We start from the raw sequence: 24,926 nt of genomic DNA, 5'->3' as shown, positions 1-24,926 counted from the left end.
AAGCTATTTAAGTATAAAATATAAAGCAGTACATATTCCATAAGTAAAGAGTAAAATTCCATATTGAACAATTATTTACCTTTGCAATATTCAGTTAAATAACAACTTACCACTTGCTACAGACTCGCAAGAATCCGAGGCTGAGTTGTATTTGTATCCCAGAGGACAGGTGCATTTCGCCGCACTACAATATGGCTGAGGGGCCAGGTTAATGTCATCTGTGGAAGAGACATTTCGAGCTACAATACCACACAATACATTGCTTATTTACCCTTATCAGATTCTGAGTCTAAACTATTTGATGTCTGAGATTCTCTCTGTGTAGATTTTCTATCCTATGTTGTGACATTTGCTTATTTTAAAACAATGCAATGGCTCTTATTTGTTTCTTCTTTACATTATTTTGCACTGCATGCTAGTGCCTTTCTTTTTTTGCCTAATGATGTATTATTTTATTATTTTTGTACCGCATAAAAATAAATAAAAATTTTATTTGAATACCAGACATCCTTGTAGACATTCTCGGTGTAACTTACTTTTACGCAACACTTGTGTGCTTCTGTACACAGCTTGTGTGCTTCTGTACACAGCTTGTGTGCTTCTGTACACAGCTTGTGTGCTTCTGTACACAGCTTGTGTGCTTCTGTACACAGCTTGTGTGCTTCTGTACACAGCTTGTGTGCTTCTGTACACAGCTTGTGTGCTTCTGTACACAGCTTGTGTGCTTCTGTACACAGCTTGTGTGCTTCTGTACACAGCTTGTGTGCTTCTGTACACAGCTTGTGTGCTTCTGTACACAGCTTGTGTGCTTCTGTACACAGCTTGTTGATACAACTGTGTGTGTTAAGGTTGCTTGAGTTGATTTTCCAGGAATGTTTGATATTTCTTTTGTTTATTTTATTACAGCCAATTCTCTGAATGTTTAAGCTAAATTTTCTGAACTTACATTCACTTTGGCTATTTCTATGGATCTCTACTGATGAATTTATGCTTGTCAATACTTCATTGCGATTGTGATCAAAACAAATTGTATTTAAGAATGTTATATCTGTGATTAGTGCCTCACTGATAGTGAAAATCTAAGCAAGTGTATTTTCATATCTAGAAGGTTCTGTTATCTGTTGGTTCAAAGAAAATCGAGAGCTTCAATAGCTCAACTGAGATAATGTGCTTCCCAGTATTATTTTGGGAACACTGATGTGTCTACCATCATTTATTTAGCATTCGCAAGGTTGAAATCTCCATGAAGGATAAAATCGAGCAAATAATTTTTCAATCATTGAGGGCATCTCTCTACACTCCATGGCCACGTTGTTAGGCACACCCATGAAGTAATGCGTAGGGCCACCTTTGCCTCCAGAACAGCCTCAATTCTTCATGGCATGAATTCAACAAGGTTCTGGAAACATTTTTTAGAGATCCTGGTTCATTGTGATATGATAGAATCGTATCACCATATTCACTCCGTCAGAGCTGTAACACAATGGTATCTTGATACAGAACAGAAAACACCTCGGACAACTTCTACTAGTGAGAATGGTTGGATTTGAGAGGGACGTGACCTCTCAATGTTTACATTCTTGCTTCTACTAGTGACCTACATCTCACCTCCTGACAGTATATAAGGCTCCATACTGTCACTTCAACTTCACATTGCTTCAGACTATGGAACAAATAATCTTCTCCAGGTTGAGGGACTGACCACCTCAAAACTAGATCTTCACCGGTGATGGACTGAATACATCGTCTTCACATCTCTTCTGCTTCTACCAACTTTCATGTACTCGACTGAAGAAGCCTACTGTGTAGGCGAAACGTTTTGAAATAAAGATACCTAACTGTTGTATATGTGTCTTACCTAACAACCTGTCTGTATTTTATACCTTTTTAATATTCATCTCTGTAGGGTACAGTCTTTTAATATGGTAGTTGGTGCTTATATTTGTGTTCTAATTAGTAAGGGTTTAACTGTGGGCTATTGAAAATTTGACCCTGGTGTGTGTGTAAAAGAGGTTCGTTGTGATACTGTAATATTTAATTTTGTACTTAATTAAGATTTGTTCATAAGTATAATATTCCTTATTTTTGTTACGATGGTTTTGTATTGATTTTTATCAAATTAAGAGGCTGAGCGATTTAGTGAAAGATTATTGTTTAATTGGCAACTCTACAGCCAGTAGTTTCAAGGCAGTTTCCAAGTTGACATTAATAACAACAACTTGTTATTTCGTTTTGTGTTATATAAAACACACTGATGTTCGCTGCAAAATGTTAATAAATCTGTTGTGTTACACCCTACATATTCATCATGTTATTTTTCTTACTTACCTGCTTAGGAGATCTTCTTTATTTTATGTGACAGAGCTATTTAAAAAAAAAAAAAATTTTTTAAAAATTAAATAAAAATTTTTAAAATGGGTTTTCTAGCATATTTCCTAGCATAGCAAGTTTCAAAATAATCAGTTATGGAGGATTCTTTGAGGGACAGCTGAAAACCACTACTGTCTTTCTGATACAGAATCCATCTATCACGTAAGATGAGGGGTACCTGATGCTAGAGTTTACTAGTCATTTACTCTGAATTTCCTGCCATGAAAATCTGAGGTTATTTTCTAGTCACCGAGGATCCGAGAGAGGGGTATCAATCATATCACTTAGCTCCCAGTGCCTCAGTACATGCAGAAGATGTAAAAATATTATCTCGAAACCCTGAGAAGCTAGCACTACTAAACTAGGTGAGTATGTAGCATGTCTGTCTCGCGGGTATCAGACGGAGGATCAAGCCTCTGCCGCTCTTTGTGCTGAATGAACTAATGCAGATTTAGCATTCCAAATAATTACAATCTGATGATCCATGAGCATCTAAAGATCAGCTCCCTAGAAAGATCTACGAACAATAAGCCAATTCACCAGAGAAGTCTAGATGTTGGAGACCGTCACCTTTTAAACGGCCTAGGAGTTTCAGCTCAACACACTCCGTAAGTCCAGCATACGTAGCTTATCATCCTCAAAAAGTCCAAGAGATGCCAATCAAAAACCGTCAAAAGAGCAGGGGCTGTAGATCAACACCTTCAAGAGGGCCAGGAGCTGGAACCCAGACCAGTCAAACAATGTTAGACAATAAACCCGAAAATATTTTTCTCAGGTTTTGAAAACAATCAACATTCGTTAAAAATCTGAAACAACCAGTAGCACACAAAATTAAACAGGAATATGTCATTGTTGAGTTATCCAAAATAAAACAGAGACCCATAAATAAGTCACAAAATGAAAACCGTAATAGTGGAAATTAGTACTCCAAAAAATAGTACAATCAGAAATACATCAAATAAATAATGATAAAAAAAGGTAAACAAATTATAGATAGATCTAAAGAGACGGCTGACAGCAATAAATATTATGAAACAGAAAGAGAAAAATGAAGGCAATATAAGCCAGATAATAAGAATACAAGAAAGAGAGGCTGACTCCAGTAACTCCTAAATCGGGAAGAACCATACGAGCGTAATTAGTTACAAAAGGAAAAGAAGATAAACACAAATACTAAAACGATAACTGCAAATATCTATAAGCTGTTGAAATATACTGATGACACTAAAATAATAATATATTTTAGCTCATTTGAGATAGATAATTTCAAAATCAGAGAAACAAAATTATGGAAACTGTCAAGTTAGCAAGATCATACAGTATTAAATATGCATATTAGCAAATATGATACAAATGATAGCAGGATAAAGAAGAACTTATGAACGTAGTTAGGTACAAAACAATACTGACAAATGGTTACAGTATATCAGTTATATACAAAAATTCTAGAAACTGATATAAAATTAAAAAAATGAAATTAGTGAGACAAGGATTTTTTTTCAGTAAGAGTAACAAGACCTTCCTGTCTCATGAGAATACAAGTAAACAAACGTAAAGGAACCACATAAATGCAATCATAACAAATAAGGAGTAGGAATGACTAATATCAAAATTTTTAATTTTTTTTACAGCGAAATCAAATGATTAGAACAAATGAACTGTATCATTAATGAGAAGAAATCTGACAATGTGGCTAACAGAAACTAAATTAAAAAAAATGAAACAACATTTGAAGGAAACTATGCAAGCTTACTAAGATACAAAGAGAAAAGGAATAGGCCAAACACATTTTGAAAAATAAATGACTTTAAATTATGGAAATTATAATGAAAACACAGACAAAATAAATATTTATACACTATACTACGCATATAACCCGGACATAGAAGAAAGAAATTTACCACGAAGTTTGGTTGAATAGTTCCAGTAACTCACGAAGGTGGTGAATATACGGAAGATAGATGACAATCAAGGAAACTGTAAAGGCGTTCAAGTTTTCTTTCAACATCACGCGAAAGAATGAATAAATTGAAAAGGTAATTCTATAATATATAAGTCCATACGATACACACCTTCAGGAACTACTGATGGCTCTCTTGCTGGCTCACAAACATTAAGTCTTCTGTTGAAGGTGAGTGTTCCAGGACACCAGCACTTATCAAACAAACATTCCGGTTGAGCATACTGCAATGTTGAAAGAAAAATGTTTAAAAGCTTCTTCAATGTAAAGGTAAAGAAAAGGATATTTATTATAAATACATACATATATATATATATATATATATATATATATATATATATATATATATATATATATATATATATATATATATATATATATATATATATATATATATATTTCAACAAGTCGGCCGTCTCCCACCGAGGCAGGGTGACCCAAAAAGGAAAGAAAATCCCCAAAAAGAAAATATTTTCATCATCATTCAACACTTTCACCACACTCACACATTATCACTGTTTTTGCAGAGGTGCTCAGAATACAACAGTTTAGAAGCATACACATATAAAGATACACAACATATCCTTCCAAACTGCCAATATCCCAAACCCCTCCTTTAAAGTGCAGGCATTGTACTTCCCATTTCCAGATATACATATATATATATATATATATATATATATATATATATATATATATATATATATATATATATATATATATATATATATATACATATATATATATATATATATATATATATATATATATATATATATATATATATATATATATATATATATATATATATATATATATATATATATATATTATCACACTGGCCGATTCCCACCAAGGCAGGGTGGCCCGAAAAAGAAAAACTTTCACCATCATTCACTCCATCACTGTCTTGCCAGAAGGGTGCTTTACACTACAGTTTTTAAACTGCAACATTAACACTCCTCCTTCAGAGTGCAGGCACTGTACTTCCCATCTCCAGGACTCAAGTCCGGCCTGCCGGTTTCCCTGAATCCCTTCATAAATGTTACTTTGCTCACACTCCAACAGCACGTCAAGTATTAAAAACCATTCACTCCTATCAAACACGCTCACGCATGCCTGCTGGAAGTCCAAGCCCCTCGCACACAAAACTTCCTTTACCCCCTCCCTCCAACCTTTCCTATGCCGACCCCTACCCCGCCTTCCTTCCACTACAGACTGATACACTCTTGAAGTCATTCTGTTTCGCTCCATTCTCTCTACATGTCCGAACCACCTCAACAACCCTTCCTCAGCCCTCTGGACAACAGTTTTGGTAATCCCGCACCTCCTCCTAACTTCCAAACTACGAATTCTCTGCATTATATTCACACCACACATTGCCCTCAGACATGACATCTCCACTGCCTCCAGCCTTCTCCTCACTGCAACATTCATCATTCATGCTTCACACCCATATAAGAGCGTTGGTTAAACTATACTCTCATACATTCCCCTCTTTGCCTCCAAGGACAAAGTTCTTTGTCTCCACAGACTCCTAAGTGCACCACTCACCCTTTTCCCCTCATCAATTCTATGATTCACCTCATCTTTCATAGACCCATCCGCTGACACGTCCACTCCCAAATATCTGAATACATTCACCTCCTCCATACCCTCTCCCTCCAATCTGATATCCAATCTTTCATCACCTAATCTTTTTGTTATCCTCATAACCTTACTCTTTCCTGTATTCACTTTTAATTTTCTTCTTTTGCATACCCTACCAAATTCATCCACCAATCTCTGCAACTTCTCTTCAGAATCTCCAAAGAGCACAGTGTCATCAGCAAAGAACAACTGTGACAACTCCCACTTTATGTGTGATTCTTTATCTTTTAACTCTACGCCTCTTGCCAAGACCCTCGCATTTACTTCTCTTACAACCCCATCTATAAATATATTAAACAACCACGGTGACATCACACATCCTTGTCTAAGGCCTACTTTTACTGGGAAATAATTTCCCTCTTTCCTACATACTCTAACTTGAGCCTCACTATCCTCGTAAAAACTCTTCACTGCTTTCAGTAACCTACCTCCTACACCATACACCTGCAACATCTGCCACATTGCCCCCCTATCCACCCTGTCATACGCCTTTTCCAAATCCATAAATGCCACAAAGACCTCTTTAGCCTTATCTAAATACTGTTCACTTATATGTTTCACTGTAAATACCTGGTCCACACACCCCCTACCTTTCCTAAAGCCTCCTTGTTCATCTGCTATCCTATTCTCCGTCTTACTCTTAATTCTTTCAATAATAACTCTACCATACACTTTACCAGGTACACTCAACAAATTTATCCCCCTATAATTTTTGCACTCTCTTTTGTCCCCTTTGCCTTTATACAAAGGAACTATGCATGCTCTCTGTCAATCCCTAGGTACCTTACCCTCTTCCATACATTTATTAAATAATTGCACCAACCACTCCAAAACTATATCCCCACCTGCTTTTAACATTTTTATCTTTATCCCATCAATCCCGGCTGCCTTACCCCCTTACCCCCTTTATATATATATATATATATATATATATATATATATATATATATATATATATATATATATATATATATATATATATATATATATATATATATATATATATATTTATGCAAACAATCGCAGACAGGCGATCTTAACTATGCAAGTCAACCCACGGGGGATATGTGTGTGTGTGTGTGTGTGTGTACTCACCTATTTGCTCACCTATTTATGGTTGCAGGGGCCGAGTCATAGCTCCTGGCCCCGCCTCTTCACTGACTGCTACTAGGTCCTCTCTCTCTTTGCTCCATGAGCTTTATCAAACCTCGTCTTAAAACTATGTATGGATCCCGCCTCCACTACCTCACTTTCTAGGCTATTCCACTGCCTGACTACTCTATGACTGAAGAAATACTTCCTAATATCCCTTTGATTTATCTGAGTCTTCAATTTCCAATTGTGACCTCTTGTTTCTGTGTCCCATCTCTGGAACATCCTGTCTTTGTCCACCTTGTCTATTCTGCGCAGAAGTCTCTCCTGACCCTCCTGTCCTCCAGTGTCGTCAAGCCGATTTCCCTTAACCTTTCTTCGTAGGACAATCCCCTTAGCTCTGGGGCTAGGCTTGTTGCAAACCTTTGCACTTTCTCTAATATCTTGACGTGCTTGACCAGGTGTGGTTTCCAAACTGGTGCTGCATACTTCAGTATGGGCCTGAAGTAAATGGTGTACAGAGTCTTGAACGATTCCTTACTGAGGTATCGGAACGCTATCCTTAGGTCTGCCAGACGCCCGTACGCTGCAGCAGTTGTCTGATTGATATGCGCCTCAGGAGATGTGCTCGGTGTTATACTCACCCCCAGATTTTTTTCCTTGAGTGAGGTTTGCAGTCTTTGGCCACCTAGACTATACTGTGTCTGCGGTCTTCTTTGCCCTTCCCCAATCTTCATGACTTTGCATTTGGCAGGGTTAAACTCAAGGAGCCAGTTGCTGGACTTGGCTTGTCCAGGGCTCTTTGTAGTCCTGCCTGATCCTCGACCGATTTGATTTTCCTCATTTCCTGAGTCTATCCCTTCCATTATGTCATTCACATATACCAAAAACAGCACAGGTCCTAGGACTGACCCATGTGGAACTCCGCTTGTCACAGGCGCCCACTCTGACACCTCGCCACGTACCATGACTCGTTGTTGCCTCCCTGTCAGATATTCTCTGATCCATTGCAGTGTCTTTCCTGTTATGTGTGCCTGATCTTCTCGCTTCCGCAGTAACCTCTTGTGAGGAACTGTGTCGAAGGCCTTCTTGCAGTCCAAGAAAACGCAGTCTATCTATCCCTCTCTCTTTTGTCTTACTTCTGTCACCTTGTCATAAAACTCCAGTAGGTTTGTGACACAGGATTTTCCTTCCCTGAAACCGTGTTGGTTGCCGATTATACAACTGTTTCTTTCCAGGTGCTCCACCATGTCTGTCTCCTTTTTTAAAAATTTGGACTACATTTGCCATCCTCCATACCTCAGGGAGTTGCCCAGTTTCAATGGATGTGTTGAATATCTTTGTTAATATCACACACAGCATCTCTGCTCCCTCTCTAAGGACCCATGGAGAGATGTTGTCTGGGCCCACTGCCTTTGAGGTGTCAAGTTCACATAGCAGCTTCTTCACCTCCTCCTTGATTATGTGTACCTCATCCAGCACTTGGTGTGCCTCCCTGTTCTGATTTCCTCTTGTCCTACCTGTTTCCACTGTAAATACTTATTTAAATCTCGTGTTGAGCTCTTCACGTACCTCTCGGTTGTTTCTTGTGAACTCCCTATCACCCTTCCACAGTCGGATTACCTGGTCCTTGACTGTTGTTTTCCTCCTGATGTGGCTATACAACAGCTTTGGGTCAGACTTGACTTTCTATGCTATGTCATTTTCGTATTGTCGCTGAGCCTCCCTTCTTGTCTATGCATATTCGTTTCTGGCTCTTCAGCTAATCTCTTTATTTTCCTGAGTTCTTTATCTTCTGTGCCTTTTCCATTCTCTAGTACACCTAGTTTTTGCCTCCCTACACCTTTGGGTAAACCAAGGACTCGTTCTGTTCTTCCCATTATCTCTGTTTCCCTTAGGAACAAACCTCTCCTTTGCCTCCTTGATTTTGTTGTCACATAGTCCATCATTTCTTGTACTGGTTTTCCTGTCAGTTCCCTCTCCCACTGAATGTCTTCCAGGAAGCTCCTCAAGCCTGAGCAGTCCCCCCTTCTGTAGTTTGGTTTTTCCCATCCTATTCCTGCTACTCTCTCCACTTGAAGCTCAACTATGTAGTCAAAGCACAGACCCACATGATCACTAGCTCCTAGGGGCCTTTCATACATGATATCCTCGATATCCAAACTACTCAAGGTGAATACAAGTCCAGTCTTGCTGGATCATCCTCACCTCTCTCTCTCTGGTAGTGTCTCCAACATGTTGGTGCATGAGGTTTTCCAGTACCACATCCATCATCTTGGCTCTCTATGTTTTGGGACCCCCATGGGGCTCCAGATTTTCCCAGTTAATCTCCTTGTGATTGAAATCACCCACAACTAGTAACTTTGCTCCCCCCATGTGAGCTCTTCTGGCCACCTCGGCTAGTGTGTCGACCATTGTTCTGTTGCTCTCATCGTACTCTTCTCTTGGCCTCCTGCAGTTCTGTGGCGGGTTGTACATTACTGCAATTATCACATGACCCTCAGACTGGATTGTTCCTACTAAGTAGTCCCTCTCGCCCATGCCATTCATTCCTTCCATTTTCTCAAAAACCCCACTGGTTTTTAATGAGCAATGAAACTCCTCCTCCCCCTCTTCTCCCTCTGTCTTTCCTGAGGATTTGATATTGAGGTCGAAAGATTGCATCTGTTATCTTTCTGGTGAGTTTTGTTTCTGTGAGTGCTGTTATGTCTGGGGATGTCTCCTTGATTCTTTCATGCCACTACTCATACTTATTTGTTATTCCATCTGCATTTGTATACCACTCCTTCAACTTTTTTTCTAAAACTGTGGTCTGGTGGGTATATTGGGGTTGGGGAAGTGGGAGACCTGATAAGGAACTATGAGTGGTTGCTGTGGGGGTGGAGTTTGTAATGAGGTGGGTGGGGGCATTGGATATGGCATGGGTGTTTTGGGTTAGAATGTTTGGTTGCACTGGGGTTGTCCTGGTTGGGGAGCTTCTGTAGGTAGTTGTGAGGGAGGCTGTATTTGATCTTCTTCCTGAGTCTGGGATCTCCTGTCTGTCTCCATCTCCATCTTCTCCACTCTTTCCTCCTTTTGCCTTTGTACCATCTCTTTCAGTTTCTGCCTTTCTTTTTGTGTTCTGTCGTGGTCGAGATACACCTTCCGGTATGCCAGCATGTCCCTTAGTCTTGCTTTTTTCTGCAGGATCCTGCTCCGAGTCGATTCTGCCTTGAAAGTCACTTTCATTGGCCGGGTTCTTCTTCTTGCAAACCCCCCTATTCTCCAAAAATTTTCCAGCTGGGTCATGTCATCTTCGATTGCTTTTATGATGCTTTGGATTACATTTTCCCCCTTGTTTTCTTGCTTCATAAGTTTCCCCTTCAACTTCCTGGAACCCATACACAAAGACTGACCTCTCCCTTTCATTCTCCCACTGCATATCCCTATGTATCCACTGATTCAATTTAGTTTCCTCCATTGCAGCTTTCCTTTCTTCAGTTTCACTATCTATTGTACTTGGGCTCAGTGGCCTGTCATTTTCCCTTGTCAGCTTTCCCTGGGCTCTGCTGTTAGGACCTCCACATATAGCTTAGCTCTTTCATTTACTACAGTCCCCTCTAACAGGGCTTCTACATGCAGTTTTGCTCCTTCGTTCCCTACAGTCCCCTTGTTTGTGACTGAGGTAGCAGTTTCTGATGTCATTCCCAAATTGTTCTTTAGTTCTTTAAGCTGCTTCAGATTTTTCAGTTCCTCTTCTAATCTCTGTATCCTAGCCTCTGCTGCTATGACTTGCATCTCCCACTTCTTGCTTTCCATATCTATCCTCTCTTTCATTCTCATGCTAAGTTCTTCTAGTTTCTTTCCCCATACATGTTCCCTTTTCCTGAGCTCTGCTGCCCAGTCTTCCTTTGCAGATTCATCCTCCTGTTTCCTAGTTTTCCTTCCTGCTCTCTAGCAACCCATTTATTTGTTTTTGTTTTGATTGCCTCAGAATGGAAAACTTACATAATTCTGTGTTTTAGGTTTGTGGTGTGTTTGTCCGAGTGTGGGGGGGGGGGGTGGTAGAGGAGGAACTGTAGACAGTGGTTGTATGGGAGAGGGGTGGGGAGGGGGATTGAGGGGGAGTGAGGAGGTGGGAGAAGCAATGAAGAGAATGGGAGGGGGAGAGGGGGGAAAGAGGGAGAGGTGGGGAGAAGGAGGGTGAAAGAGATTGGGGGGATCAGGGGAAGAAGTGAGAGATTGGAGGGGGAGGGGGCAGGGGGGGAGTGTATGTGTGAGTCTGTATATGTGGGAGTGTGTGTGTGTGTGTGTGTGTGTGTGTGTGTGTGTGTGTGTGTGTGTGTGTGTGTGTGTGTGTGTTTGTGTGTGTGTGTGTGTAACTATGTGCGGGTTTATTGTCTGAAAAGTAGGTGGAATTCTGCCTTGGAGTTTTATGTGGAGTCTCAGTGGTCCCTTACCTGACCACACCCTCCTGTGACCTGACCCACACGCTCCTGTGACTTGACCCGCACCTACCTACAATACTGGACTCTCTGCTTTTACTCCCACATAGGCTTATAGAAACCTGTCTCGCCTTGTTCCATAAATTACCAATTGCTATTCCTTATTGAGTACTTGAGTGCCTATTCTTTATCGTACTAGCAGAGTTGGACCGTTCACAATCAGCTTGGCGGTTAATTGGAAGCCAAAGCTCACACCCAAACAACCACGCATAGGTGAATACAGTACTTGCAATGCAGCTGTAGCAGCATGTAGATTGTCCAGCTCGATGTGATGTCCTGGCGCAGATCCACCTCCGTTTCTTCTCGTTATATAATGTACTCTATTAACTGTGTTTCTTTCACTGGTCACATATTTGTTTCACTTTATTATCTTTCTTGGGTGACACGTGGTAACGTCGCCTGGAGCAGACTAGCTGCCCACTCTGAATTCGACACCAAGTATCACTTTCTAGATCACTTATAAAATTGTGGATCTCCCCACACTTATGTGGCTCAGGCAGATTGTAAATCGCTTCAAGGATTGTTCACTACCCTGACACACTAAACAACCCTTGCAGTACACATGGGTGGCCCTCAAAAACACTTACATTTGCGGAGCACGGAAAGGCGTGACTCGCACACGCGGTGTGTGTGTGTGTGTGTGTGTGTGTGTGTACTCACCTAGTTGTGGTTGCAGGGGTTGATTCACAGCTCCTGTGTGTGTGTGTGTATCTATGTTGCAGAAAAAATAAAACTTACGATTTTGGCTTAAATGGCGAGGCTCTTCATGTCGAATAAGGCAAGCAAAAATTTTTGAATGCAATAATTTCTCAAAATTATTCTTAACTTAACGAAAAAAAAACATATTTCATTGCATTTGCTTATTATTAAATTACTGTAAACTTATCTAAAATATATTTACATGAATCAGGCTAAATTAAATTGCGTTTGTTATAATAAAGTTAGGCAAATTTTCTAAGGTTCTTTTAGTACATAATTATTAATTTTTGCATTGACGTAAGTGAAAAACATATATCTTTAAACCTATAAGAGAAAATTTTAGAAAGGCTTTAATTTTAAATGAATTCTTGATAACTGACTAATTTTACCTATTCGGAACCATATATATATATATATATATATATATATATATATATATATATATATATATATATATATATATATATATATATATATATATATATATATATATATATATGGTAAACAGCAACTGCCCAGGAAGGTACTATCGTCCTGCCAAGTGAGTGTACAACGAAAACCTGTAATTGTTTTACATGATGGTAGGATTGGTGGTGTTTTGTCTGTCTCTTAAACATGCAAGATTTCAGGTATGTCTTGCTACTTCTACTTGCAATTAGGTCACACTACACATACATGTACAAGCATATATATATACACACACACACACCCCTCTGGGTTTTCTTCTATTTTCTTTCTAGTTCTTGTTCTTGTTTATTTCCTCTTACCTCCATGGGGAAGTGGAACAGAATTCTTCCTCCGTAAGCCATGCGTGTTGTAAGAGGCGACTAAAATGCAGGGAGCAAGGGGGCTAGTAACCCCTTCTCCTGTATATATTACTAAATGTAAAAGGAGAAACTTTCGTTTTTCCTTTTGGGCCACCCTGCCTCGGTGGGATACGGCCGGTGTGTTGAAAGAAGATATATATATATATATATATATATATATATATATATATATATATATATATATATATATATATATATATATATATATATATATATTAATGTGCCCGCGAACAAGTGGTACTGATCAACAACAACACTGCGACTAGCCGAAGACTCGAACCCATGCTGCTTTGGCCTGCCTCATGGTGGGCGAAAACTCATGATGCCTTAATCCACTGGACCATACAATCCTTAAGGATCGCATTAAATATCCCAGGCGTTCATAGTCTGAAACAATGTGAAGAACAAGCAACAGTGCGGAGACTTATATACTGTCGGTAGGAGAGGCGTAGAGTAGTAGAAGAAAGAATGTAATCACTGAGAGGTCACATTCTTTCTTCTGCTACTCTACACCTCTCCTGCCGACAGTATGTAAGTCCACACTGTCGCTTATTCTTCACATTGTTTCAGACTATGAACATCTGGGATATTTAATGCGAGAAATTCCGCCTGCACATCAGGCTTTGTAAGTCTGCTTACAAAAAACATGAGAACTGAAACTTTTAACTGAAGCCAGTGGAAGAAATGAGATGCAGCAGCTGAAGCCCTACTTCATTCTTACCTCATTTTGATATGGAAGTTGTGGCTCCTGTGGTGACTCAGGCTGATGCGGCTGTTCTGGCTGATGTGGTTCTTGTGATTCGTGTGAACCTTGAGGGCGATGCGGTTGATCTGGTTGTTGTGGTTGGTATGGTGGTAGACTCTGAAGTGGTGACACAGTAGGGTCAATGGCTTCACATGTGTAACCATCACCGAAAAAGCCTGGTAGACAATCACATCTATACCCATCTTCCGTTCTGGTACATACACCATAAGGTGAGCAATTCCTACCAGTCCCACAGCTCTCTGCAGTAAGAAAGACAAAATAGGAACACTGAATATTTCGGTAAAAGACAGCAATACTTTTTCATCTTACAGTGTCATTGTTGAAAAATAAACTAAGAGATATTTGCCAAAATTGCTACTGACAACAATTTTCTAGAAATATAAGAAGCAAAGGAACAACTCGATCTATTTTTGGTCGATGTGTGATTCGAGAAAGACGACCCTTGTGATATAACTCCCAGTCCGCACAGTGCAGTTTAAGCTTGCAGTGTAGTTAAATATTAGCACTAAAGATCTGAAGCCAATTATCCCAGGAAACTAATAGTATCTCTGTTTCTTCACTAAAAATGGCAATTTAGGATATTCACAGCCGAAACTAAATCAAACCTTCCATTAAGAAACACTAGTTTTGAGAGTGTACTGAAGAGGCATTCTCTTCTTACTTTAGACGGCTTAAAGAAGCAAATATCTCAAAAAAAAAAAAAGAGAACATTATGTTTAAAGTCGCTCAGAAATTGCAATTTCGAGTTGTCAGAATTGAAGAGTTGAAGGTATTGGGATTCAGTACTTAGAAATTATTGAATGATAAGTAATATTTCAATTTCCTCAATTAGTCCCTCCATAAAAAACAAGGTGTGGATACTGGAGTCACTGGTGCAAGTTATGGACAGTGTGGACGCTGGCATCCACACCGTTATGTAGGCTTGTTAGTTTCCGCCTACAACCGATACTCAAGTAATCGAATTATAACCATAATTTTTAAAAGGGCAAACCGGTAAGCCAGGAAAAGGCCTCAGTCAGATGACAAAAAGCTCCAGACGTGGGTCATCAAATGATTAAAACCCTCGTCAGGAAACACTTTTCCTATTTCCTGACGAACCTACCTAACTTAACCGACGATCTTTCCAGCAGTTTACTAAAGAGAGCGAACACATGATTTCTTCTAATACTAAACATATTTGGTTAGCTGCCAAAAGATAAATCGTTTAATCGGTTGAATCCCTTTTCTCTATACACACCTGTAAAATTAACTACAACCAACTGCATTATAAACGGCGAAGACAGTGATAAATTGCAATTACAACGGAAAAATTGAAACTAGGAGAATAGCAATTACTGTTCACAAACAAACTTACTCATTCACAACTTTTGAAATACCAGAACCTCTCAGAGTTTATGAAAACAAGTGTGGCATACTAACCTTGTCCAGTCACTGGGTTACATGTCTCTCCGTCTCCAGTGTATCCCTGGAAACACACACAGCGGAAGCTCCTCACTGAGTCGTCATACAGACAACTAGCATACTCGCTGCAAATATCACTATCCACACAGTCACGCTGTTGGATAACTGATACTCCACCTGCAGAATAGAATGCCTGATAAAAACTGCATTGAGGATTATATTCCAATAATTCACATTTCTTCTTAAAAACAGGCTTACGCATGTGAGTGTACTCACCTAATTGTACTCACCTAATTGTGGTTGCAAGGGTCGAGACTCAGCTCCTGGCCCCGCCTCTTCACTTATTGCTACTAGGTCCTCTCTCTCTCTCTCTCTGCTTCCTGAGTTTTATCATACCTCTTCTTAAAACTATGTATGGTTCCTGCCTCCACTACTTCACTTGCTAGGCTATTCCACTTGCTGACGACTCTATGACTGAAGTCTTCAGCTTCCAGTTTTGACCCCTTGTTCCTGTGTCCCCTCTCTGGAACATCCTATCTCTGTCCACTTTGTCTATTCCCCGCAGTATCTTGTATGTCGTTATCATGTCTCCCCTGACCCTTCTGTCCTCCAGTGTCGTCAGTCCGATTTCCCTCAACCTTTCCTCGTACGACATCCCCCTGAGCTCTGGGACTAGCCTTGTTGCAAACCTTTGTACTTTCTCTAACTTCTTGACGTGCTTGACCAGGTGTGGGTTCCAGACAGGTGCTGCATACTCCAGTATGGGCCTAACATACACAGTGTACAGTGTCTTGAACGATTCCTTATTAAGGTATGAGAACGGTATTCTCACCCCGAGGTCTTTCTCCCTGAGTGAGGTCTGTAGTCTTTGTCCACCTAGCCTATACTCTGTCTGCGGTCTTCTTTGCCCCTCCCCAATCTTCATGACTTTGCATTTGGCAGGATTGAATTCGAAAAGCCAGTTTCTGGACCACATGTCCATCCTGTCCAGGTCTCTTTGCAGTCCTGCCTCATCCTCATCCGATTTAATTCTTCTCATCAACTTCACATCATCTGCGAATAGGGACACTTCAGAGTCTATTCCTTCCATAATGTCGTTCGCATATAGCAAAAATAGCACTGGCCCTAGAACTGACCCCTGTGGGACCCAGCTCGTCACAGGCGCCCACTGTGATACCTCTTCACGTACCATGACTCGTTGCTGCCTCCCTGTCAGGTATTCCCTGATCCATTGCAGTGCCCTCCCTGTTACATGCGCCTGATCCTCCAGCTTCTGCACTAATCTCTTGTGGGGAACTGTGTCAAAGGCCTTCCTGCAGTCTAGGAAAACGCAATCTACCCACCCCTCTCTCTCGTGTCTTACTTCTGTTACCTTGTCATAAAACTCCAGTAGGTTTGTGATACAAGATTTGCCTTCCATGAACCCATGCTGGTTTTCATTTACAATCTTGTTCCGTTCCAGGTGTTCGACCACTTTCCTCCTGATAATCTTCTCCATGACTTTGCACACAATACATGTCAGAGACACAGGTCTGTAGTTTAGCGCCTCGTTTCTGTTTTCTTTCTTAAATATGGGGACTACATTTGCTGTCTTCCATTTCTCAGGTAGTTGCCCAGTTTCAAGGGATGTGTTGAAGATTGTGGTTAGAGGCACGCACAGCATCTCTGCTCCTTCTCTAAGGACCCATGGGGAGATGTTGGCCGGTCCCATCGCCTTTGAGGTATCAAGGTCACTTAGCAGCTTCTTCACCTCCTCCTCGGTTGTTCGTATGTCATCCAACACTTGGTGGTATATTCCCTCTTGATGTTCCCTTCTGTGCTGACTTCCCACAGCCCTTCCTGTCTCTACTGTAAAAACTTCCTTAAGTCTCCTGTTTAGCTCCTCACATACCTCCTGGTCATTTCTTGTGAGTTCTCCCCCTTCTGTCCTTAATCTGATCACCTGGTCTTTGACTGTTGTCTTCCTCCTGATGTGGCTATACAACAGTTTCGGGTCAGTCTTGATTTTCGTTGCTATGTCATTTTCATACTGTCGCTGGGCCTCCCTCCTTACCTGTGCATACTCGTTCCTGGCTCTGCGGCTGATCTCCCTATTTTCGTGTGTTCTCTGCCTTCTGTACTTTTTCCATTCTCTATTGCACTTTGTTTTTGCCTCCTTACACCGTCGGGTAAACCAGGGGCTCGTTCTGGTCTTCCCGTTGTTTCTGTTGCCCTTGGGAATAAACCTTTCCACTGCCTCCTTGCATTTTGTTGTTACATATTCCATCATTTCATTTACTGGCTTTTCTGCCAGTTCTCTGTCCCACGGGACCTCGTGCAGGAAGTTCCTCAACCCTATGTAGTCTCCTCTTTTATAGTCAGGCTTTTCCCATTCAACTCCTGTTACTCTCTCCACTTGCAGCTCTACTATATATTCAAAGCACAGAACCACGTGGTCGCTAGCTCCTAGGGGACTCTCATACGTGATGTCCTCAATGTCTGAACTGCCCAGGGTGAACACAAGGTCCAATCTTGCTGGTTCATCCTCCTCTCTCACTCTGGTAGTGTCCTTAACATGTTAGTGCATGAGGTTTTCCAGTACCACGTCCATCATCTTGGCTCTCCATGTTTCGGGACCCCCATGTGGCTCCAGGTTTTCCCAGTCAATCTCCCTGTGGTTGAAATCCCCCATAACCAGCAACTTTGCTCTGCTGGAGTGAGCTCTTCTTGCCACCTCAGCAAGTGTGTCCACCATTGCTCTGTTGCTCTCTTCATATTCTTCTCTTGGCCTCCTGCAGTTCTGTGGTGGATTATACATCACTGCAATGACCACCTTGTGTTCCCCAGACTGAAGTGTACCTACTATGTAGTCTCTTTCTCCCATCTCATCTATGCCTTCCATTTTCTCGAATTTCCATCTGTTTTTTACTAGCAGAGCAACCCCACCTCCCCCTCTGCTCCTTCTATCTTTCCTCATGATCTGGTATCCTGGTGGGAAGATTGCATCTGAGTGTATATGTGTGTGTGTGCGTACTCACCTATTTGTGGTTGTAGGGGTGGAATCACAGCTCCCAACCCTGCCTCTTCGCTGGTAGCTACTAGGTGAGCTCTCTCCCTCTTCATGAGCTTTATTGTATCTCTTCTTAATGCTATATATATGGATCCTGCCTCCACTACATCACTCTCCAGATTTTTCCCACTTCCTGACAAATCTACGACTGAAGAAATACTTCCTAACATCCATGTGACTCATCTGACTTTTCAATATCCAGCTGCGGCTCCTTGTCCCTCTGTCCCATCTCTGAAACATTCTGTCCCTGTCCACCTTGTCACTTCCTCTTGGTATTTTTTTTAAACGTCCTTATCATGTTTTCCTTATAACTCCTATCCACCAGTGTCGTTAGGCTGAGTTCCCTAAACAATTCCTCACAGGATAACCCATTAGCTCCAAACTAGTCTTTGCACTTTCTCTATTTTCCTGAATTGCTTGACCAGGTGTGGGTTCCTTACGGGTGCTGCATATTCCAATATGCGTATAACGTACAGTGTACAGTGTCTTGAATGACTCCTTACTCAGGTGTCGAAATGGCATATTCTTAAGTTTTCCAGGCGCCCCATATGCTGCAGCAGTTGCTTGGATGTGCGCCTCACATGTGCTCGGTATTATACTCATCCCAGGATCCTTTTCCTTGAGTTAGGCTTGCAGTCTTTGGCCTCTTAGCCTGTACTCTGTCTGCAGTATATGTATGAGTGTGTGTGTGTGTGTGTGTGTGTGTGTGTGTGTGTGTGTGTGTGTGTGTGTGTGTGTGTGTGTGTGTGTGTGTGTGTGTGTGTGTGTGTGTGTGTGTCTGTGCGTGTGTGTGTATGTGTGTGTGTGTGTGTACTCACCTAGTTGTGGTTCCAGGGGTCGATTCATAGCTCCTGGCCCCACCTCTTCCCTGGTCGCTACTGGGTCACTCTCCCTGTTTGTACTCACTTATTTGTCCTTGCAGAGATCGAGAGAGAGAGAGAGAGAGAGAGAGAGAGAGAGAGAGAGAGAGAGAGAGAGAGAGAGAGAGAGAGAGAGAGAGAGAGAGAGAGAGAGAGAGAGAGAGAGAGAGATAGAGAGAGAGAGAGAGAGTCCGTGTGTTCTCATAGACACTGGCCTCTCCTCTTCACTGGTCGCTACTAGGTCACTCCCTCCCTCCCTCCCTCCGTGAGTTTTATCATATCTCCGCTTAGAGCTATGTATGGATCCTGTCTCCATTACCTCACATTCCAGATTATTTCACTTCCTGACAATTATATGAATGAAGAATTACTTCCTGACATCCCTGTGACTCATCTGAATCTTCAGCTTCAAATTGTGACCCCTTGTTGCCTTGTCCTATCTCTGAAACATCCTGTCTCTGTCCACCTTGTCGATTCCTCTTAGTATTTTATATGTCGTTATCATGTCTTCCCTATCCATCCTGTCCTCCTTTGTCGTCAGGCCGATTTCCTTTAACCTCTCCTCGTAGGATATGCTCTTTAGCTCCGGGACTAGTTTCGTTGCAAACCTTAGCACTTTCTCCAACTTCCTGACGTGCTTGGTTGTAAGTTCCAAACTGGTGCTGCATACTCCAATATAGGCCTGACATACACGGTGCACTGAGTCCTGAACGACTTTTAACTGAGATGTCTGAATACTACTCTTAGGTTTGCTAATCGCCCATATGCTTTAGTAGTTATTTGGTTGACATATACCAAAATAGCACTGGTCCTTGGACTGACCCCTGTGAACCCAGCTCGTCACAGGCGCCCACTCTGATACCTCGTCACGAACCATGACCTGATGTTGCCTCTCTGTCAGGTATCCTCTAATCCATTGCAGTGCCCTTCCTGTTATATGTGCTTGATCCTCTAGCTCTTGCACTAATCTCTTGTGAGGAACTGTGCCGAAGACCTTCTTGCAGTCCAAGAAAATACAATTTAACCACCCCTCTCTCTCGTGTCTTACTTCCATAACTTTGTCATAAAACTCCAGTAGGTTTGTGACACAGGATATGCCTTCCCTGAATCCTTGCTGATTGTCGTTCATGAACTTGTTCAGTTCTACAGGCTCAATCACTCTCCTCCACATAATCTTCTCCATGACTTTGAGTACTATATACGTCAGTGACACTGGCCTATAGTTTAGTGCCTCGTGTCTGTCTCCTTTCTTAAAAATGGGGACTACATTTGCCGTCTTTCATACCTCAGGTAGTTGCCCAGTTTCAATGGATGTGCTGAAAATTGTTGTTAGCGATACACACAGCGTCTCTGCTCCTTTTCTAAGGACCCATGGAAAGATGTTGTCTGGTCCCACCGCCTTTGAGGTATCAAGGTCATTTAGCAGCTTCTTCACCTCTTCCTCGGTTGTAAGTATTTCATCCAACACTTACTGGTATATCCCTTGTTGGTATACCTCTCTGTTCTGTCTTCCCAGAGTCCTTTCTGTCTCCACTGAAAATACTTTCTTATATCTCATGCTGACCTCCTCACACACTTCTTGGTCGTTTCTTGTGAGCTCTCCACCTTCTTCCCTCAGCCTGATTACCTGGTCTTTTTGCACTAATCTCATGTGTGGAACTGTATCAAACGCCTACTTGCAGTCCAAGAAAATGCAGTCTACCCACCTCTCTCTCTCTTGTCTTACTGCAGTCACCCTGTCATAGAACTCCAGTAGGTTTGTGATGCAGGATTTCCCATCCCTGAAACCGTCCTTGCTGTCGTTGATAAGCTCTTTCCTTTCTAGGTGCTCCACCACTCTTCTCCTGATAATCCTCTCCATGACTTTGCATACTGTACATGTCGGTGACACTGGTCTGTAGTTTAATGCTTCATGTCTGTTTTTTTTTTTTAAATTCGGACTACATTGGCTGCCTTCCATACCTGATGTAGTCACCCTGTTTCGATAGATGTGTTGAAGATTGTTGATAGTGCTACACATTGCACCTGTGCTCCCTCTCTCAGGACCCATGGAAAGATGTTATCAGGCCCCATCACCTTTGTGGAATCTAGCTCGCTTAGCTACCTTTTCACTTCTTCCTCGGTTGTATGTACTGTGTCCAATCCTTGATGGTTCACAACACCTCTCCGTCTTTCTGGAGTCCCTTCTATCTCCTCTGTGAACGCTTCTTTGAATCTCATATTGAGCTCCTTATATACCTCGAGGTCGTTTCTTGTGATCTTCCCTCCTTCCTTCCTCAGTCTGATTACCTTGTCCTTGACTGTTGTTTTCCTCCTGATGTAGCTGTACAACAGCTACATCCTGATGTAGCTGTGCAAGTGCGCTAGGTATCTAGTGCACTTAGCAGTCTCTTCACCTTCTCCTCGGTTGTGTGCAGTGTGTCCAGTACTTGTTGGTGTACCCTACCATCCTGGTTTGCTGGAGTCCTTCCTGCCTCAACTGAAAATACTTCCTTAAATCTTGTGTTGAGCTCTTCACATACTTCTTGGTCATTTCTTGTGATCTCCCCTGTTTCCTTCCTCAGCCTGATTACCTGGTCCTTGACTGTTGCTTCCTCCTGATGTGGCTGTACAACGGCTTTGGGTCAGATTTGGCTTTCAATGCTAGGTCATTGTCGGATTGCCGATAGGCCTCCCCCCTTACCCATGCATATTTCTTTCTGGCTCTCCGGTTAATCTCCTTATTTTCCTGAGTCCTTTGTCTTCTATACTTTCTTCATTCTCTAACGCACTTACTTTTGGCCTCTCTACACCTTTGGGTGAACCAATGGCTCATTCTAGTCTTTCCATTATTTCTGTTGCCCTTGGGTATGAACCTCTCCTCTGTCTCCTTATGTGGTCACATATTCCATTATTTCATTTACTATATTTCCAACCAGTTCTCTTTCCCACTGTACCTCATGCAGGAAATTCCTCATGCCTGTGAAGACCCCTCTTTTGTAGTTTAGCTTCTCATGTCCTACTCGTTCTGCTTCACTCTCCACTTATGGCTCTACAATGTATTCTAAGCTTAGGACCATATGATCACTAGCTCTGAGGGGCCTTTCATATATGATGTCCTCAGTGTCTGAACTACTCAATAAGAGGTCTAGGCTTGCTGGTTCATCCTAGTCTCATTCTCTGAGTGTCCCTAACATGCTGATGCATGAGATTTTCCAGTACCACCTACCTCATCTTAGCCCTCCACGTCTCTGGTCCCCCATGTGTGTGTGTGTGAACTCACCTATTTGAATTCACTTATTTGTGGTTGCAGGGGTCGAGGCTCAACTCCTGGCCCCGCCTCTTCACTGATCACTAATAGGTCCTCTCTCTCTCCCTGCTCCATGAGCTTTATCATACCTCTTCTTAAACCTATGTATGGTTCCTGCCTCCACTACATCACTTGCCAGACTATTCCACTTCCTGACAACTCTATGACTGAAGAAATACTTCCTAACATTACATGAACTCATCTGAGTCAACTTCGAATTGTGACCCCTTGTTTCTGTGTCCCATCTCTGGAACATCCTGTCTCTGTCCACCTTATCTATTCCTCGCAGTATTTTGTAAGTCATTACCATGTCTCCCCTAGCCCTCCTGTCCTCCAGTTTCGTCAGGCCGATTTCCCTTAACCTTTCTTCGCAGGACATTCCCCTTAGTTCTGGAACTAGCCTTGTTGCAAACCTTTGCACTTTCTTTAATTCCTTGACGTGCTTGACTAGGTGTGAGTTCCAAACAAGTGATGCATACTCCAGAATGAACCTGACGTACACGGTGTACAATGTCTTGAACGAATACTTACTAAGGTATCGGAACGCTGTTCTCAGGTTTGCCAGGCGCCCATATGCTGCAGCAGTTATCTGGTTGATGTGCGTTTCCGGAGACGTGCTCGGTATTATACTCACCCCAAGATCTTTACTCCTTGAGTGAGGTTTGCAGTCTTTGGCACCTAGCCCATACTTTGTCTCCGGTCTTCTTTGCCCATCCCCGATCTTCATGACTTTCCATTTGGAGGAGCCAGTTGCTGGACCACGTGTCCAGCCTGTCCAGGTCTATTTGTAATAGTCCTGCCTGATCCTCTTCTGATTTAATTCTCCTCATTAACTTCACATTATCTGCGAGCAGGGACACTTCTGAGTCTAACCCTTCTATCATGTAATTCACATATACCAAAAATAGCACTGGTCCTAGGACTGACCCCTGTGGGACATCTCTCGTCACAGGAGCCCATTGTGATACCTCATCACGTACCATGCCTCCCTATCAAATATTCTCTGATCCATTGCAGTGCCCTTCCTGTTATACGTGCCTGATCCTCTAACTTCTGCACTAATTTCTTGAGGGGAACTGTGTTGAAGGCCTTCTTGCAGTCCAAGAAAATGCAATAAACCCACCCCTCTCTCTCTTGTCTTACTTCTGTTACCTTGTCATACAACTCCAGAAGGTTTGTATGTGTGTGTGTGTGTGTGTGTGTGTGTGTGTGTGTGTGTGTGTGTGTGTGTGTGTGAGTGTGTGTGCTAGCGTGTTTACGTGTTAATATATCTACCAAAATGATCATGATCTAGGAAACAGCAATTATATTTGCATAAATTTTAAAATAGACACACAGACACAAACTCTAAAAGAATGCTCTACTAAAATATTAACGTACTGTAGTCCCGAGTACATATGAGTCCATCTCCAGTATAGCCAGGAAGACAGATGCACTGAGGTGCGGCGGAGCGTATCTCACACACAGCATTGGAGTCGCAAGGAATACCTTCACAGCTTGCTGCTCCTTGAAACAAGACATTATATTTAATATAATTTTGTATTTTTATAATGCTCAAAGTATTCATGATGTAAAAAAAACGTTTATACGATCGGGATAGTTAAATAAAATTCATATATTTATAAAACTAAAAATATTCTACTGAATGCTGTACAAAATCATTTATTTAGATGAGAAAGACGAAAGTCTGGATGTAAAAAGAACACGCATAATATATCTCAAAGATTAGTAAAATATGTTTTCTACAAGTTCTGCATTATAACATTTACAAGTTACAACAAAATTTAGTTTGGTTCCCCCAAACGAAATAAATAATTACTATTGAACTTTTCTTCCTCTAAAATTTCTGTAAGACAACTGGAAAGTGATCTTGAAAACCCAATTTGATTTAAACAACAAACTGCCACAGAAACTTCTCTGTGATAATTTAAGGATTATTTTAGGATTAATTTTCAAACTTTTAACACTGGCATCTGCTTCTTAGGGGAAAGTTTAAATTGTTATTGATTTTTGTAAGAGAGAATTTACTATTTTTCTCTGAAAATTATATGACTTTTTTTTCATGTAATATCCTGAAATGGATTCAGGTTCAAAAACTGATGCATCTAATATACAGAAAGATTCACCATAGATTTTGATTATGTAGGTGCAAATTTGTCATTTTTCTAAATTAAATAGAAAGTTTGGATTTTTTTTTTATTCCTTGCAATGACTAGATGATGCCTCATTTGATCGGATTCAAACTTTCAACACTAGTTTTTTTTTTTAGTTTTTTTTTATAAAAATCGATGGCAGTTCTCCTTTACAATAAGTGGTAAAAGCCTAAATTTGGCTTTACACTTTCTCAACCCGAGCTACTTTCGGGTTGAGTATGTACCAAATTTTCAATCTGTAAGAAATTGGAATTTTATTTTCCCTATGAAATCTTTAGAATTCTACTTCTGAAGAGCTTCATTCTATCAATGATGGTAGCATATCT

The 24,926-nt window shown here is 41.3% G+C and overlaps 1 protein-coding gene across 6 annotated transcripts in view; it reads right to left on the bottom strand.

Moving 5' to 3' along the window:
* Ndg (Nidogen) overlaps nucleotides 1-24,926 on the bottom strand; it is a 211,029-nt gene that overhangs the window by 60,648 nt on the left and 125,455 nt on the right. For 5 of the 6 annotated variants that reach the window (XM_070089510.1, XM_053782899.2, XM_053782901.2 and 2 more), the window contains exons 14-18: nucleotides 23,828-23,953; nucleotides 15,268-15,426; nucleotides 13,804-14,087; nucleotides 4,443-4,554; nucleotides 111-218 (exon numbers count right to left, since the gene is read on the bottom strand). In XM_070089510.1, the coding sequence (XP_069945611.1) occupies nucleotides 111-218; nucleotides 4,443-4,554; nucleotides 13,804-14,087; nucleotides 15,268-15,426; nucleotides 23,828-23,953 (789 nt within the window). The remainder of the gene's footprint in view (nucleotides 1-110; nucleotides 219-4,442; nucleotides 4,555-13,803; nucleotides 14,088-15,267; nucleotides 15,427-23,827; nucleotides 23,954-24,926) is intronic. The other variant, XM_070089511.1, reaches the window with a different exon arrangement.

Source organism: Cherax quadricarinatus, chromosome 28, assembly GCF_038502225.1.
Source record: "Cherax quadricarinatus isolate ZL_2023a chromosome 28, ASM3850222v1, whole genome shotgun sequence".
Taxonomy (NCBI): domain Eukaryota; kingdom Metazoa; phylum Arthropoda; class Malacostraca; order Decapoda; family Parastacidae; genus Cherax; species Cherax quadricarinatus.
Note: the sequence above shows the minus strand (reverse complement) of the source record. Positions and strands in the feature narration are given on the sequence as shown.